This window comes from Callospermophilus lateralis, chromosome 4 (genome assembly GCF_048772815.1).
Source record: "Callospermophilus lateralis isolate mCalLat2 chromosome 4, mCalLat2.hap1, whole genome shotgun sequence".
NCBI classification, from domain to species: Eukaryota; Metazoa; Chordata; class Mammalia; order Rodentia; family Sciuridae; genus Callospermophilus; species Callospermophilus lateralis.
Window position 1 is genome coordinate 159085256 of NC_135308.1, and position 18843 is coordinate 159104098.

An 18843-nucleotide genomic window follows, 5' to 3' on the forward strand; every position below is an offset into this window, starting at 1 on the left:
CAGAGAAGGGTCAGCAAGAAAGATGTAAGAAAGCGAGGGCTGGACAGGAGAAGGGGAGAGGTGGTAAAGCTGTAGATCAAGCAGTCTGCCATACAACAGCAGTGGCCTTTCGTAGAGGAGCACACCATCACTTGCCTCCTTCCTCTCCTGCCTTCCTACCGGAAGCCTGGGTGGAGCCCCAGGCCTCGGAACAGAGAGTAACCATTGCTGGCTGAGAGCGCAGACCTGGGAGCGGAAGGGAATTCTTGGTGTGTGGAGTGCATCCTCTGCGAGTACCTACCTCCCTTCCTGTGAGTAGGAGGATGGTTGGGAGGTGCTTTGCAGTTCATATCTTGCTGGTTGTTTTTTAATTTTTCGAGTGTTGTCAACTTAATTTTCATAGAAAGAGCAATCCTGTTTTTACACAACTGTCATAAACAGTGAAGGGCAAAAGCAACTAGAGAGAGCCTGTTGTACTTAACTGTGCACCTCGTGTGTGTGTGTGTATGTGTGTGTGTTGGGGGACTGGGCAGCGCAGGGTAACACGTGAACAAGTGAAAGTGTATGGAGGTTGCATGAGAATTTCTGCTGTACCAATTGTAAACTCATATCACGTAAATAAATATTTGTTCCCGAAAAACCTTGTTGGGCAAGCTCACTAGATATTTTGAATACCCCCTTTTCCCAGCCAACAGCCGTGGAAACCCAGAAGTGCCTTCTTAGCCTCAGGTCTTGCAGCTGGCTAATAAGAAACCTGCACCAGAAGGGATTGCCATGCCCTGGTGTGTTCACAAAGAGACGTCTCTGCACACAGAAAAGCATGTGAAAAAGCATCATTTTAGGTTTCACATTTTGTAGCTGTCAGTCCTTTTAAATATTTGAGAGGTTTTAAGTTTTTATTTATTTCAAAAAAACAATTTTTTTTTAGGGGAGTGGTCCTGGGGACGGAACCCAGGACCTCATGCATGCTAGGTGAGCACTCCCCGCTGACCCACATCCCAGCACTTTTTATTTTGAGACAGTCTCACTAAGTTGCCCAGGTTGGCCTTGAACTTTTAATTCTTCTGCCTGAGCCTCCTGAGTAGCTGGGATTGCAGGTGTGCACTGACTCCTTTTGGCATATTGTGATTCAGATCATTTTAACAAACTTTTGCTTGATTGGTATTGAAAGGAAAAATTACTATTCTTTGTTGTTTTACCCCACAAGTAGCCTAGTGTTTTTGTTTTGTTTTGTTTTTTAGAGAGAGAGTTTTTTAATTTTATTATTTTTTTTGTTTTAGTTTTTCGGCGGACACAACATCTTTATTTGTATGTGGTGCTGAGGATCGAACCCAGCGCCGTGCGCATGCCAGGCAAGCACACTAGTGCTTGAGCCACATCCCCAGCCCTAGCCTAGTGTTTTATCAAAATAAATTAGCTGACATTTAGTTGGCTAGGCGTATTTTCTTAAAATAAAAAAAAAAAGTGGACCACCTGTTAGAATGGACTTTCATTTTTGTTACAAAAACAAGTCTGTTGAATATAAATCATAAACCCAGAAAACCTGGCCAGGTCCAGCAGCCTAGCCCAATATCCAGCGGTGTGACCTGCTGCAGCGCAACAGCTGGCACACCGCCTTGCTCACTGTGTCCTTCTGGCAGGTTGGTGTTGACTGCAAGAACCGTTGAAGATTTCCATTATCACTTCTGCCAAGAGCTACGTAAGATTGGGAAAGAAATCTAGAGCTATTAATATCCCAGTGCCTTAAGCCTTTCACAGTTATCCTGCTCCTCCAGCATAGGGGAAGAGTCCTGCTCCGCCTCACTCCATCTTTCTTCTTAGCTAAGATGCACGTGGTAACTTAGCGCGCGCGTGCACACACACACTCAAAGTGCCTAAGGTCATCTCCTCACAGGATCCATGGTCTCAGTGACAAAATTTCAGTCTAAATCTTTAGGGAAGTAAACTTTTGCCCAAATTCCTTACATGCGTTTTTCTCTCCTTATCTCTCTTTCAGGCAGCAGTTGTGTTTTTCTGCAGAGTTTTGCACAGAGTCTGTTCCCATGCAAACTAATGAGGGAGAAGTGTCGGAAGAAAGCAGTTCCAAGGTCAGTAACGAACCTACAATACTAAGAATTTGAGTAGAAATCCAATAGTAGAGGCAGTGGATGAGTAGAGTGGGTGTTTTGTTTTAGGTGAATTTATAAATTAGATTGATTTAAATTAGAACCTAACCTAGATCTGGAAAGATTTTTTTTCTTCTCAGTATCTGTTTTTGTTATTCTTTTTTTTTTCTTTTAAGAGGAGGAAAAGTTTATTTGGGGGCTCATGTTTTTGTTATTCTGTGTGACAAATTTAAAACAAATTTGACTGGAACTTTATGATTCACTATTAGAATATCATTTTATCTTTTCACTTTTAATATGAAAGTTTAGGGGCTGGGGATGTGGCTCAAGCGGTAGCGTGCTCACCTGACATGCATGCGGCCGGGGTTCGATCCTCAACACCACATACAAAGATGTTGTGTCTGCCGAAAACTAAAAAATAAATATTAAAATTCTCTCTCTCTCTTTAAAACAAATATGAAAGTTTAATATACTTGTAAAAATTAACAGTCAGAAGTATATGAGGCTGAAAGTAAAAGCCTGTCCCTGTTCTTGCTGCACAGAAGCAGTCACTTGTGCTTTTCAGACATTTTTCTATTATAAATTTTAAGTGATAATTTGTTGGTTTTTCATTTAAAAATGAAAGGAATTTTTTCTTTGTCACACCCAATCTACAAATAGGTTATCTGTGTTTATCTACTTCTATCTGGCTCCATGTCCTGAATTTCCTTGGCTCTTTTCTGTTGTGGTCACATGGGACCTTTTCTTCTGGGAGCCTCAAGGTACCTCACATTGTCTTCTAAACAGTCTCCAGCACTGCACCTTGCCCACTACCAAGGATCCCCCAAGGTGGGGGGCCCTCTGCTGCTGCACTGCCACGAGTATTCTCTAGGGGATGCTTATTCTTTCACCAGAGCCAAAGTGGAGACCAGTCAAAATGGCACCAAGAACCCCCCTAAGCATACTGAGTGGAAGAAACTGGGCATAAAAGATCATATATTGATTGCATCATGCCACATAGGGGACATGTGCAGAATAGATAAATCCATAGGCAGAGGCAGGTGGGTGGTTTCTGGAGATTGGAGGAGGGAGATGTGGAATGGACAGTAACTGCCTAATGGATATGGGGTTTCCACATGGGGTGATGAAAACATTTTGGAACTAGATAGAAGTGGTAGATGCACAACATTGCAGATACATTAGATGCCTCTGAATTGTTCATTTCAATATGTTTATGTTATATGAATTTCATATCAATAATTGTTAAAATTTTAAAAAAGGAAAAAAATGTCTCTGAATTCCTGTTACCCATGCTCACTGCCTGTTGGCTTCCTGCTTTGATTCACTGGATTCCAGAGAGGCCACACGCTAGTCTGCCCTTGCACATTGTGTGCTAGGCTATAAGAAACTGAGTCCCTTCCTCAACAGCTCCTTCAGCATGATTTTGAACTTCACCACTCAACAGGGTTGTGATCAGGTCCATGGAGGGGGGACACTGCCATCTTGTCTTCTTATTTTTTTTTTTCCCATCTCACCAGGTCTCTTCCTTCTTTCTGTAGCCAGGGCAGAAGCCTGTAGGCTTACACTAGATGTACCTAGACCCTAAGTCTCAATGAGGGCTGTCAGAACCAACAAAACTCAGGGGCTCTAGGAATCACCTCAACACATGTCCAGGACTCTCAAGACACATACACCCTGGGATTTCTGAGGTACACATACACACTTCCCCAAGATCCTAATTCATTATTTTATAATGAAATATAATGTTAATGAAGACTGGATTCTAGGATTCCCTGGCTACTAATATATCTCTCCCTGAAAAGCTGAGGGGTAATTAGAAGATTGCTTACTGAGCATGTAATAGAATATTTTATTATGCCATAAACTCAGATTTTACCTTTGTTTGGCTGGGACGGGGGGCTGGTTTTCTTGATTTTTTATTTACTTAATAGTTTATCAGTTTAAAATCAATTAAATTAAAAACATGAAAGAACATTTTTCTTATACTTGAAGAAAGTGGATGCTTCTGTTAATCAGAAGTTAGAGTATAACTTCAGCCTCATCAGTCTTAATTCAATTCAGGTTTTTATGTTTTATTCTCCCTGTGTTGCCTTTTGTTTAAAATCTTGTATTTGGAATGATTTCATGTTAATGCAGAAATTTACCATAGTGTTTTTGTGGCTGTCTTTGAATAAAAAACCAGGCACAATGGCACATGCTTCCTATCTATCTGCTCAGGAGGCCAACGCAGGAGCTCACAGGTTCAAGACCAGCCTGGGCAACTTGGTGAGACATTTGATGATTTAGTGCGACTGTATCAAAGTGAACAAAGCAGCTGACCACATTGGCACACACCTGTAATCCTAGCAACTTAGGAGGCTGAGGCAGGAGGATAACAAGTTCAAGGCCATCAATTTAGCAAGGCCCTAAGCAACTCAGCAAGACCCTGCCTCAAAATAAAAAAATTTAAACAAAAGGAGGGCTGGGGGTTTAACTCAATGTAAAGTACCCCCAGGTTCAATCCCCAGTACCAAAAAATTAAAAAGTACTGAAAGAAGACAAGTTGACAGTTATTATCAAGGTAAAACTTCAGAAGAAGCTCTTAAATATGTTCTTTGTAGACTTAGCAACTACTACTTATGGTTTTCCCAAGGACCACTTCAGGCCTTATTTAATTTTGCTGCTATGTATGTGAGAGAGAAAACTGAATAGAACTAACACAGCTAACCAAGAGTCCATCTTATTTTTCCGTACTTTTTGAGGTTAGGTAAGAAAATTATGTTCTGTAAAAAAAAGTCTTTGGTGACTTATCAGGAACTCCAAAGGCAAGGATATGTACTTCATTGGCCTGAATCCCCTAGAGAAAGAATCAGCTCACCTACTTTATTTTTTTTTAATTTTTAAATTTTTTTAGAAAGAGTGAGACAGAGTGAGAGATTGGGAGAGAGATAATTTTTTAATATTTATTTTTTAGTATTTGGCAGACACAACATCTTTGTCTGTATGTGGTGCTGAGGATCGAACCCGGGCTGCACGCATGCCAGGCGAGCGCGCTACTGCTTGAGCCACATCCCCAGCCCCTCACCTACTTTATTTGACAGTTATGTGCCTATTGATCTAAAATATATTCTGTCATATGTGGCTTTCACTTGTTGAATGCAATGATCATTTTTCTTTATGTGTCTGGTCTAAGCTGTTCAGAACAGAGCTGTCTATTGCCAGGGAGGTTTTAGCTGTGGTGTTGATTTACTGACATGTCTTGGACCCCAGCTATGTCATCTTTTCTCCATCATTTTTTTAAATTGAGATATTACTAATAACATCACAGTAGAGTCATTCTCAATAAAATAGTCATTAATTATTTAAGTCAGAAACACTTATTAGGCACCTGCTATTTGTTGATGCCCTGTTTAGGCATGCCAGGTCATGTAAGACATTAGTGTTTGCATGTGGGGAACTTCAGTCAAGGTGAGAGAGGGAGCCATGCTAATCGGACCATGATACTGATAGTAAACGTGTGCCTAGCCCGAAGTGGTGAATTCTTCCTGGAAAGAAGCTCCACAATGGAGACTGTGACCCTTGAACTGGATTTTGTGAGAAGAAGAAAGATTTTTAAAAATTGGTTTGTTGGGGTTGGGGGTGTGGCTCAAGTGATAGCGCGCTTGCCTAGCATGTGTGAGGCACTGGGTTCAATTCTCAGCACCACGTAAAAATAAAATAAAGATATTGTGTCCACCTAAAACTAAAACTAAATATTTAAAAGAAAAATTGGTTTGTTGGGGATAGGGCTGTAGCTCAGTGGCAGAGCACTTGCCTAGCATATGTGAGGCACTGGGTTCAATCCTTAGCACCGCATAAAAATAAATAAAATAAAGGCATGCTGTCCCATCTACAAAAATATTTTTTAAAAAAATCGGGGGGCTGGGGTTGTGGCTCAGCAGAGCGCTTGCCTAGCACATACAAGGCCCTGGGTTCAATCCTCAGCACCACGTAAAAATAAATAAAATCAAGATGTTGTGTCCAACTAAGAAATAAATATTAAAAAAATAAAATAAAAAATTGATTTGTTGCTAGGTGGGTGGGGAGGAGAGGAGTGTCATAAGCAGAGGGAGTGACATGTAGCAGGTAAGTAGTAAAGTGTGATGAGAGATGGTGAGAAGGTTTGAGTGTGTTTCAGACATCTTGCTGTGTGTTATACCACACCAAAACTAAAGGACTTAAAAAATCCCAGTATCCCAGGCAGAAGAACTCCAAATGATTTATGTAGATGTTCCACCCTCAAGGAAACCTAACTTCCTACTCCTTAAATATGGTTCATATAGAGGAGAGACGTATCATAACAACACCTACCTTAGCCTGGAGACCAAGGTCAGCTTTAACAGTGACATCATGTTTAATGTGTGTAACCTTAATAATAAAAGGTAATGAAATAGCACTTCACCCCATGACCTCCCCCAAAACCCATTACCCCAGTAAAGAAAAGCATCAGAGTCCAATAGAGGGACTTTTGTAAGTTACTCTTGTTATCATTGTGGTTTTGGGAGTGTGTGTGGTTTTGGGCCTCACATGCACTAGGCAAGTGCTCTACTATTGAGCTACATCCCTAGCCCATTATTGTTTTTAACTGGGTATGGAGGGTTTGGATTTTGAAAGCGCCTGCAGACACTCCCGGTAAAAATATTTAGCAGGCATTTTGGAGCTTAGGAGACCAGGTGTACATTGGGAGTTCTTAACACATAGGAATAGATGAGGCCTGGGAAGTGAGAAAAGGCCCTACTGGAACTATTCCAGTTTGTGTGTTAGACTTTAATATTCATAAAAATTATCTTAGGTGTTTTCCTTTCCTCCCTCCTCTCCTCTTTTTTTCTCTTCTCTCTCTCTTTCTTCTTGTACTGGGAATTGAATCCAGGGCCTACTTTACCACTGAGCAACATATATTTATATGTTGAGACAGAATATATTTATATTTTGAGACCGAATCTTGCTAAATTGCATAAGCTGCTTTGAACAAGCAATCATCCTGACTTGACATCTTGAGTAGCTGGGATCATGGGTAGGTGCCCCTGCACCTGGATCTTTACTTTTTAAAGTAGCTTCATTAAAGTACACTTCACTGGTGCACACCTGGAGTCCAGCTCTCTGGAGGCTGAGGCAAGAGCATCACTTGATCCCAGGTTGGAGGGCAGCCTGGGCAACTTAGCAAAAAGGGGAAAAAATGGGTGGGAATATAGCTCAGCTGCTATAGTGTTTCCTTCAAATGCACAAGGGCCTGGGTTCTAATCCCCAGCACCACCAAAAAAAAAAAAAAAAAAAAAAAAAGTCGGGGGGGATATATTTCATATACCATAAAATTTACCCATTTGCCAGGGGTATATATAGCTCAGTGGTAAATCATGTGCTTAGCTTGTGCAAAGCTTTGGGTAAATTCTGAGTGTGCACACACACAGACACACACATTTATCCATTTAAAGTATATAGTTCAATTTTTTTTTAATCACAGAGTTGTACAACCATTACTAGTCGTAAAACCTCTCTATATCCATTAATAGTCACTCCAGTTTCCTTTCTCCTGGAATCCAATCACTAATCAACTTTCTGTTTGTATAGAATTGCCAGGGATTTTTTTTTTTTTTCATTTTCATACTGGAGATTGAACCCAGGGGCTCTTTACTACTGAGATACCTCCCTAATTCTTATTTTTTTTTTTTTAATTTTGAGATAGTGTCTTATAAGTTTTTGAGGATCTTGGTAACTTGTTGAGGTTGGCCTCAAAATTGCTATTCTGCCTTAGCCTCCCATGTCTCTGGGATTATAGATGTGTACCACCTCACCAGGCTCTGGAATTGCCAATTTTGGACATTTCATATATGTAGACTCATACAACATGTGTTTTAGAATTCTGTGTGAGCCTTCTTTCCCTTAGCAGATGTTTTCATGGTTAGCACACATCAGTACTTCATTCCTTTTTGTGGCTGAATAGTATCCCACTGTGGCTGGATATACCATATTTTGTTTATCCATTAATCAGATGATGTATATTTGAGTTGTTTCTACTTTTGTCTAATATGAATAATGCTGCTGTGAACGTTGTTGTACAAATTTTTGTTTGAATATATATTTTCATTTCTCTTGGTTATATACCTAGGAGTGGAATTGCTGGCCGTATGGTTTAGGTTTAACTTTTTTTTTTCCTAAGTATTTTTTAGTTATAGATAGACACAATATCTTAATTTATTTTTATGTGGTGCTGAGGATTGAACCCAGTGCTCATATGTGCGAGGCAGGTGCCAGCCCCTATGTTTAACTTTTTGAGGAACTGCCCAAACTGTTTTCCAAATGGCCGCATCATTTTAGATTCCCACCAAAAATATGTGAGGTTTCCTCTTGGTTCTTTGTCTTCACCAACACTTGTTATTTCTGTTTTTTATTTTAGCCATTCTTGTGAATGGGAAATGCTACCTCATTGTGGATTTTTTTTTTCTGTTTATTTTTGTGTTTCTGTTTTGTTTTATTTTTGTACTGGGGATTGAATCCAGGGGTGCTTTACCACTGAGCTATATACCAGCCCTTTAAAATTGTGGGTTTTTTTGTTTTGTTTTGTTTTGTTTTTAAATTTTGAGTCAGGGTTTTGTTAAATTGCTGAGGCTGGCCTCAAACTTGCAATCCTCTTACCTCAGCCTACCAAGTCTCTAGAATTAAAGGCATGCATCCGTGCCTGACTCGTTTATGGTTGTGATTTGCACTTCATATGCTTTTTAAGATGAAGATGCCCAGGCCCCACCTTGGATCTACTGAAACAGAATCTCAAGAGTTGGGGTCCTGGGATCTATAATTTCTTTGTAAGCAGCCCATGTGATTCCTATGCAGATAGTAGGCATACTACAGTGGCATTGGGGGGCAGTCAGTGGATGAAGAACCAGCACGTTGTTTAAGCATCCTTTAAGAGATGAGGAAGAGCTGGGTGTGCGGCTTAGTGGTAGAGATTCTACCATGTGTAAGACCCTGGGTTGAAAACCAGAATCGCAGTGGGGGATGGGGAGTGGGGGGAGAGTGAGGCAGATACAGACTTTAGACAGCCCACATAGGGGTCCTCAACTCTTCACTCTACATTCGTTTTATTTCCTTAAGAAAAGAGACAAATTAGGGGTTGGGGTTGTGGCTCAGTGGTAAATAAATATTTTTAAAAAGACAATATTTGCTTGCAATTTGTCTTTTTAAAAATATTTTTTAGTTGTAGTTGGATACAGCATCATTAATTAATTAATTTATTTTTATGTGATGCTGAGGATTGAACCCAGGGCCTTGCCTGTGCTGTTTGTTACTTTATACTTTTTGTATCTTAAGGCATTTAGTCTTGTTCCTGCCTTCTAGAATAAGGTAGGATAAAAATTACTACCTCTTCTGTAAACGGCTCTAATACATGAAGACAGTTCTTAGTTCTTAACAGCCTGTCTGGGTCATCCAGGATGCGTGGCCCTTTCAGTGGCTGGTGACTTCTGTTTGTTCTTTCATCTTCATGTGTTGCTTCCACCTTGTTATGTGATGGGAGCTCCAGCCCCATCACATCTGCATGCCACATGGGAAAAAGGAAAGAACTTTCCCTTCCTCTGAGGGACTTCATGGAAGCTGTATACTGCACTCTACTTCTTTTTGACCAGTCAAAATCATCTTCAAAGGATGTGTCAGCTAAATTCTTTTCTTTCTTCTTTTTTTCTCTCAATGCTGGGATCAAATCCAGGGCCTCATACACACTAGGCAAGTGCTCTAGAACTGAACCACATTCCCAGTCCAAATTTGTGGTTCTTTTATTAACTAAGAAATGCTTCTTGGGCTGAGGATGTAGCCCAATCATAGATCCTGAGCTTAGTGTTTGCAAGACTCTAGGGTTAATCCCCAGCACCAAAAAAAAAAAAAAAAAAAAAAAAAAGTCATTTTGCCTCAGAAGCCAATCACATTGTCCAATACACTACTGTAGTGCTGGTCTTGCCCCTTCTGTAGTTACACAACGATTCTTTTGAACCTAATGAAAAGACTTAACAATTAGAAAAAATTGTCAAAAGACTAATGTCTTTTGAGGGGAGGTTGTCAGATTATATAACCATATGGAAATGCATGGATCATGACCACCATGTGACATATTATACACAAAACCTAATTTGAGCTGGGTACGTTGGTGCATGCCTATAATCCCAGTGGCTCAATAGGCTGAGGAGGGAGGATCGTGAGTTCAAAGCCAGCCTCAGCAACTTAGTGAGGCCCTAAGCAATTTAGTGAGCCCTGTCTCTAAATAAAAATGGGCTGGGGATGTGCCCCTGGGTTCAATCCTGGTAGAAAACAAACAAAAAAGAAGTAATTTGAAATGGACCATGGATCTAATATGAGGGCTACAACTGTAAAACCTTTGGGAAACAACCTAACATGTTTTCACAGTTGTATGAAGATTATGAAAATTTCTTGTAGATTCAAAAGCACTAATGATAAATGAGAACAATTGTTCAATTGAATTTCATTTAAAAAATTTGCACTTCTAATCAGATGACACCATGAAGAATGTAAAAAAGCTAGCTGGGCTCAGTGGAACACACCTGTAATCCCCGCTGTTTTGGAGGCTGAGATGTTTGCTAAAGATCTACTGGCTGGTGGTTCTGTTTGAATATGGACTCACACCAAGGCTCCAGGGGCCTTTCAGAGACTCAGAATGGGATGGAGGATGTATCATGGGTCCTTGTTGTTTTAAGGCACCCAGCTTTTTGGACTGAGCAGCTGCTGGTTTCCCCAGCTTTCCAGCCTACAGCCAGCCATTGATGGGACTATCCAGCCTCTGATGGTGTAAGAAGGATTACAATTTTGAGGCCAGCCTGGGCAAAAGACCAGTTGTAAAATAAAAATTTAAGAAAGACTGGTAATGTAACTCAGTGGTGGAGTGCTTGCCTAGCATGTAGGAGGCCCAGGGTTCCATCTCTAGTACCATCAAACAGTCAATCAATTTTTACACTTGAGTATTTTCCAATTTGTGAATTATACTTCAATTTAAAAAATTTTAGGAGTTTCTACCTTTCTCTTAGTCTGCTAGAACCCCCACCCCTTTTTTGTAGTTCTGAGGATCAAACCCAGTAGCGCTCTACCACTGAGCTCCTACCCCCAGTTCCACTCCCTCTTTTTTTTTTTTTTTTGGTAATTTTGAGACAGCTGGGATTACAGGCATAAGCCAATAGCCCTGGCTCCTATTGAAACCATTTTGAACATGATTCTGCCATCCAATGTATTAATTAACTTTTCAGCTTTCAGAAAGTATGTATTCTTTCTTTTTAAATTCCAGCACCTAGAATAGAGGAGGCCATTGGAAAAATATGCCATTTATAAAAGGGATAGGATTTAGTAGTTTATTTGATATTGAAGAAAAGGAGATATGAAGGGTGACATCAAGTTGTCAAGCTGAGACTAGGAAGATGGGGTGTTTCTGTCAAAAGTAGGACCCATAAACAAAAAAGCAAGTTCTGGAGTGAATAGGAGGATTCTTTCTCACCTGTGGGGTTTGGGTTGCTGGTATACTGTCTGTATGACTGGGATCTGTCAAGTGAAAATACAGTGCTGGAGACAGGATAGGTCGGGCTGGAAGTACAGAATTAGAAATCACTCAAGATTTGATAGTTTAAGTTATGACATTAGATTAAATTGCTGTGGCAGAATCTGAAGAGATGGGTCCAGGAATAGGACCTGGGGGAATTGTGCATAGGAAGTAGGAGGAAGAGAAACAGAATCACCAGTTAGTAAATCTTTATCAAACATCTTATGTGAGGCTATAACCCCAGCTACTTGGGAGGCTGGGACAGGGGGATTGCAAGTTCAGGGTCCACTTGGCAATTTAGTAAGACCCTATCTCAAAAAAAAAGTGTGTGTAGGGGGGCATGTGGCTCAGAGGTAGAGTGCCCCTGGGTTCAGTCCCCAGGACCTTACCAAAAGATATGTTTTGGGGAAACATTCACTGACTTGAATTTCTGTATTCAGTTAAGTATGTGGGTTTGAAAAGTTCTGTGAGTTTATTATGTGTGCAGATAAAATAAGGACATTTCATTCATTCAAGGGCTCAAATTATCTGTCCGTATATCTTTAATCAGGAGATCACTGGAATATGTGTTTCACCTTGACCAGGGAGTAAACCATTAAAAAGAAAAGAAAAGGTTTGAGAGACAGATAATCCAACAAAGGAGAGAGGGGGAATTTCAGAAATGAAGGAGAAGACAGCAGTGATTTAGCAACCTAGGGTGCAAACAGGCCAAGAGGGAATAGGAGACCAGCCCAAGGAATGTTCCACTCAGGACACTAGTGGATCTCCTGAGATGTTTGGCCTGATTAAAAAGACACTTCTAGCTCTGCTGGGAACATCTGAAGATGAATTAGTGAAAAATATATAATAAACACTAAGCAAAAAAAAAAAAAAAAAAAAAGGAAGAAAAAAAAGAAAGAAAAAGAATGAGAAGAGGAACTTCAATTGCTAGTTCCAAGAAAAATTAAAAATTATACAAGAAAGGTAATTTATTTACAGGAAAGGAAATTAAACTATACCATTCAATATGGTGCATATGTACATATTATTTATTTAATAATAGCATTGTGTAAGCTGAATATTGATTTGAAGAAGACCAGCCAGTCACATTGGAAGATGAGTGGGAGGCAGGTTTGTTTGTTTTTTTACTTTTAAAATCTTGAATATAAAACAAAGGGAAAAATTAAAATCTCGTGTGTGTGTGTGTGTGTGTGTGTGTGTGTGTTATGTATGTATATAAAATTGGTGGGGGGATGATGGGCGTGCACACACAGCAGGGCCTTGCAAATACTTCCTGAGCTGTGTCCAGCCTGGTGCTCTCTCTATTACCTTCATATAAATTCAAGTAATTTTTTTTATCAGAATATAGAAGCAGTGGGGTGTAACCTGCTCTTTTAAGAATTTGGGTGGTAAAGGGAAGGGTTTAAAGCAGTCTATTTGGAGTAATAGAAGGCCAAAGCTAATTTTTCAGAATAGGAGAGATTGGAAAATATGTTGAGGGGATGGAATTATTGGAAAGGGAGAGAAATGGAAAATTTCTTTAGATAAGAGGGTCCCAGAGGAGGCAGGATAGTGTGGGTCATGAGTTTGGGACACAAGGAACGTTTTTTCGCCTCACAGAGAGCAATGAAGATGCAGGTTTGTAATGCAGTCACCAGAAGAACAAAAGAGAGGCCTGTGTGAGAGAGGCTGTCAGGATGGTCCTTGTCATTGTCTGAGGGAGCCTCAGCTGGATGCCTAATGCGTGGGTTTGGGGAGTGTGAGAAGACTAGAAAGGTACCCGGGGAATAGTGAGGGACCTGGTCGGGAAGGTCAGTGGATCATTCAGATCTTTGCCCCACTGCTTAGAACAGAGAAGGCATTTGGAAATTAGTCTGGCTGTGTTCTCTTATACAGTACACAGACAAAGGTTACATTGTTTCTGTTCCCTGGCCACCTCAGGTGAGGAAGTAGGTGAACAGAGTGTGGCAGCGGGAGGGGAGGCCTCTGGAGCACTGCTGTGGAAGCCAGGAAGGGGCAGAGGAGGAAGTGCTCTAAGACACTTTATAGAAAAGGCAACTTTGAAGCCATGTGTCAAGGTCAGTTAGAAGTTCAGGACAATGACCTGATGGGGAAGAAGGGCCTTCTAGGCAGAGGTTCTGAAGTGGGAGTGTTGAGAGGAAGTAACAGGTTTACATTGTGAAGGAGCCAGTTGCATAGCCTTGTCCAGAGGTGCTCTGCAGTCTGGAGACAGAGAGAGCAAGGTGCAGGGAGGCTAAGAACAAGTGGATTGGGGAGCAAACCTAGGGTATTGCTTGGGCAACTCACTGGCCCACCTGTCAGGTGAGGATCTGAAGGTTACCTTAAGGACTCCTTGCAGAGTCTGATTAAGGTTTCAAGGAGGAAGCAGAAAAGGTGGTTGTGGTCAAAGCTGGATTTCAGGACGTGTGGACCTCTAGGTGAAGCAGTATGGATTGGTGGTGAGGTCCAGAGCCTGGTCTGCCCTTTTCCTAGCTGAAATGGGAAGGAGATGGACTGCTTGTCTGGGGCAGGTCTAAAGAGTGTCAGATACCTTGAGGCTCAGTGAAGTGCTCTCCTTGGGTTGTGCCATCAGATTCTTATACTGCATTGTTATCTCCTGCTTCTTGTTTTCTCTCCCACTTACCTCTTAAGTTTGGGGAGGGCTGAGGCTGCTTTCATCATAACATCAACACAGCATGTAACTCAGGAATATGTGCTCAATAAACACTTACTGAATGATGTTGGGAGAAAGGTAAGCTGGACATTTTATAAAGATAAATGTCGATTCTGAAAATGAATCGAGAGAGAGGAGTGATTAGATCATCAAGTCAAGTGCATGTATACAAGAAGTTTGTGGAAAAGAGAAATAAAGAAGCAGAGGAATTGGAAGTGGATTTAAGAAAATGGGATGGGGGTTGGGGCTGTGGCTCAGTGGTAGAGCACTTGCCCAACATGTATAAGGCACTGGGTTCAATTTTCAGCACCACATATAAACAAATAAATAAAGGTCCATCAATAACTAATAAAAATTTAAAAAGAAGAATGGGCTGATGGTGGTGTAGTACACATTGTGGAGGAGATGAAGGAAGGAGCACCATGAATTTGAAGCCAGCCTGGGCAATATAGGGAGACCCATCTCTTATAAACAAACACAAAAACAAACAAAACCCAGGAGATGGCAATAAGGAGCAGTGACCTTTCTGAACTGTTTTTATTGCCTTCTGAGTTGATAGAGAGTAGAAAAAGGTATGAATCCTGGCAAAAGAGATAGTGTTTGGGAAAAACATTTGATTAGCATTTAAAATAAAGTAGGAATTTGAATTTATGTGGAGTGGAAGGGAGAGAGTATACTAAGGGGTCTTGGCAAGCGGAAACATTATGGCTGCGCCAGTGGTGGGCCTGTAATTCCAGTATTTCGGGAATTGGAAATCGGAGGAACTTGAGTTCTAGGCCCACCTCATCTTGCTAAAGACCCTGTCTCAAAATAAAAAAATTAAAAGGGTTGGGGATGTAGCTCAATGGTACAGTGCCTCTGGGTCAAATCCCTAGTACTCCCTACCTCCAGAAAGAAGAGGGAAAACTAGAGTCAGCACTCTGTAGGAAAATATTGGGGGGAAAAACTGCATCTATACTGAACAGTGCATACTTTGGTTGTTGTCCTTATCTCCTAAGTGATATAGTGTAACTGTTTGTATAGTATTTTATTTACATTGTATCAAGTATTGTAAGTAATCAAGAGATGATTAGAGATCATCTAGATGATTTAAATGTGTGCAAGGATGTATATAGATTATATAAAAACATTATAGTATTTTATATAAGGGATCTGAGGACATGGGTATCCCCCATGGGTGGGTGGTGTCTTGGAATCAATCCCCTGCAAAAGATGAGGCATGGAGGAGGGCTGTAGGGCAGGCAGTGTGTGGCACCAGGGATTCCAAAAGCTTGAGGGAGGCAGAAGAGCTGAATTCTTACCACTTCTTTATCTGGTGTTTGTGGTGAACTTTTCCTCAGCCTTCAAAACTGATTTCAGAGTTTCCTTTCTAGAAAGCTCTCCTGACATCAGGCACTCCCTCCTCTGATCCTCCCCTTGCCTGAACATCTACCCTGCAATGCCTCCCTGCACCTGTTTCTAGAAGGCAGTGAGCCTTGAAGGTGACAGAGTACCCTTGAAGAATTTTGAGCAGAGAAGTAAATGCAATCATATTTGCATTTTGCAAAGTATATTTATAAATGTAAGTGGTTTGGAGAATGGATTAAAGTGGGATGGGACCCAGAAGCACAAAGACCAGTGAGAAGGCTTCGGTAATAATGACATTTAGAGTAGCTGGCAGTTGAGAAGGAGTCAGCGATATGAGAGCTGTTTATGAGATAGAAGCTGTAGCATGTAGGGAGTCAGTAAATGTGGGGTTAATGAGAAAAAGCAGAGGATTTAGATCAATGATAGGTTTTTTTGTTAGAGGACTTTAGTAAATTGTGGTATCATTCACAGAAATAGGGATGTAAATAGAGGACATTTGGGGGCTAAGATAGCGTTTCATTTTGGACCTATTGGACCATCCAAATAGAATAGGAGAGCTGGAGTTAAGATCTGGGAGCTGATCAGGAGGTTCTTGAAGCTGGGTATGTAGCTCAGTAGTAGAGTGCTTGCTTAGCATGTGAAAGGCCCTGGATTGGATCCCCAGCACCATCCCCCATTTTTTTTTTTTTAATTATAAGTAAATCCTTTTTTATTATTTTACTAGTAAACAGATCAAGGCACACAATTTAGAACTCTTTCGTTGGAGAGGACCTAAAGAAGAAGGATCAAGAAAATTTCATGATGTATACAATTTGGAATATAGGTATTCTTGGTTTTTGTTTTTTGCTTTTGTGGTATTGAAGATTAAATCAAGGGCTTTGCATGTTCTAGGCACATACTCTACCACTGAGCTACAGCCCCAAGCTTTACATTTTATTTTGAGATAGTGCCTTGCTAAGTTGACCAGGCTGGCCTTGAACTTGAGATCCTTCTGTTTCACTCCCCATCAAGCAGCTGGGATTGTAGGCATGTGCTACCATGCTCCCTGACATTCTTGTCTTTGAGAAAATGATTTATGCTTAAAGTTCCAAGACACTTAATACGTTTTAAACAATTTTCATTTTATTTTTTCCTAATTAAAATATGTCATTTGTATGATTAAAGACATAAAATGTACAACTAAATGATAATGATTTTTTAGAAAATTATGTGCATATTGTTGTAACTACAACTCAGATCCAGGTGTAGATCATCTCTGGCTCTTTCTAAGTCTCTCTCTATAACACTGTCACCTCTTCCTTCTTTTCTCATCTAGAGGTTTTTCTTTATTTTTCTTTATTTATTTTTGTGGTGCTGGGGATTGAACACAAGTTTGTCACATGCTTGGCAAGTGCTCTATGCCCTGAGCTACAGCCCCAGGTCCAAGTTCTTAGAACTCTGTAAATTTAGGATGGGAGAATGAATCTTTTCTCTCCTTGGCAAAGCCCTGTGGGCTATAGAATCAGGAAGTCCATGAGAAAGAAAGAAAAGTCAAGCTTGTTTTGAATTTCACCGTATGTGCAGTGTATATCTTTTATTATTCTTGCTTCTCCTTCTGCTATTTTCTCTTTTTATTGGAAATAAAATAAACTTCTCATTTTTCTGTTCTTTTTGAGAAATAGCTTCTCTTACCAACATTTCATCTCCTCTCATTTCGGGGACGTGATGAACTGTGGAGAGGATAGTATTCCTGGAAAGCTATTTCTTTTGTTTGGATGTCATCATGGTGTGTATCTGTGGTGCTCTTGTCTGTCTTCTAGATCATTCGGTCTTGTGAAAAATGGACTGCTTTGCTGGTGTGATGATGCAGGCCTGTAATCCCAGCCCCAGCAACTTCGTGAGGCCCTGTCTCAAAGTTAAAAATTTGAAAGGGCCAAGGGTATATAGCTCAGTGGTAAAGTGCCTCTGTATTCAATTTCCAGTACCAAAAAAAGAAAAGAAATGGACTTTATTTTTCTTAGTGGGGAATAGTCCATCTATATCCTTGAATACATCTATTTGATTTTTAACATTACACCTTTTGGGGGAGTTTTCATAGGGCTGTTAAACCTATTTATAGAGGTGACTTTATTTCTGTCACTTATCTTTCTTTATAGACCAGTAAATTTCTGGAATAGTAAAATGGTTCTCTTTCCTTTGAAAATTTATGTAAGCCATATACATATATCTGTATATACCATCTATATCACATATATCTATATACAGTTATGAAGAAAACAACACCTATTGTAGAGACCAACAGATAGAACGTAACTATACCTCGGAACTCTCCAAGTACTCCTCCCTGAGTGAATTTCCTCCCTCATCATATCCCCTCTCACCGTAAGTCAATTACTACCTAAATGTTGTATTAAACTTTTCCGTTTTTATGGGTTTTTTTTATGGTCATCTACACATAGATTTGTCTACATGCAAACACACACACACACACACACACACACACACACACACACTGAGTGTCCCTTGTCTTAATTCCTGGAATTGGAAGTGTTTCCAGTTTGAGGGTTTGAGATTTTGAAATATTTGCATTGACTTCACAGATTGAACCATCCCTAATCTGAAAATCTGAAATCAAAATGCTCTGATTGGATTTCCAGATTAGGGGTGCTTATGCTGTATGTGATTTAAAATGTATATATTTGAGCTCTATATTAATGAAATTATATTGTATTTGTAGAGTCAGCCTTCTCCCTTCTGTGAGTTCCACATCCATGGATAGACTTACTCAACCATAGATAGAAATATTCAGAAAAAAATAAAAAAAACTACAGCTGGCTCTGTGGCTCAGTGGATAGCATATTGGACTTCTACCTATACCTACAATGGCCATTCAGGGGGAAAAAAAATTACACCTATATCGAGCATGTTCAGACTTTTTTTCCTTGTTATTATTCCTTAAATAACACAGTGTAAGAACTTTTTACATAGCATTTACATTATATAAGATATTATAGAAAATCTAGAGGTGAGTTAAAGTACACAGAGGATGCACATGGGTTATATGCATGTGTTGTTTCTTTTATATAAAGGACTTGAGTGTCAGTGGATTTTGATACCCATGGGGAAGGAAGTAGTCCTTAAACCAATCCTCTGTGATACCAAGGGATAACTTTTTTGTTGTTGATGTTGTTTTATTTTGACATGTTGGGCTTCACACATACCAGGTAAGTGTT

At 40.2% G+C, this 18843-nt stretch overlaps 1 protein-coding gene across 4 annotated transcripts in view; it reads left to right on the top strand.

The window, feature by feature from the left end:
• Tnrc6b (trinucleotide repeat containing adaptor 6B) overlaps window positions 1-18843 on the top strand; it is a 239038-nt gene that overhangs the window by 70838 nt on the left and 149357 nt on the right. For 3 of the 4 annotated variants that reach the window (XM_076855195.2, XM_076855194.2, XM_076855198.2), the window contains one exon: window positions 1976-2066. The exons of the other annotated variant lie outside the window; for it this stretch is intronic. In XM_076855195.2, coding sequence (XP_076711310.2) covers window positions 2022-2066 — 45 coding nt within the window. In that variant the 5' untranslated portion in view covers window positions 1976-2021. The remainder of the gene's footprint in view (window positions 1-1975; window positions 2067-18843) is intronic. 4 annotated transcript variants of the gene reach the window in all.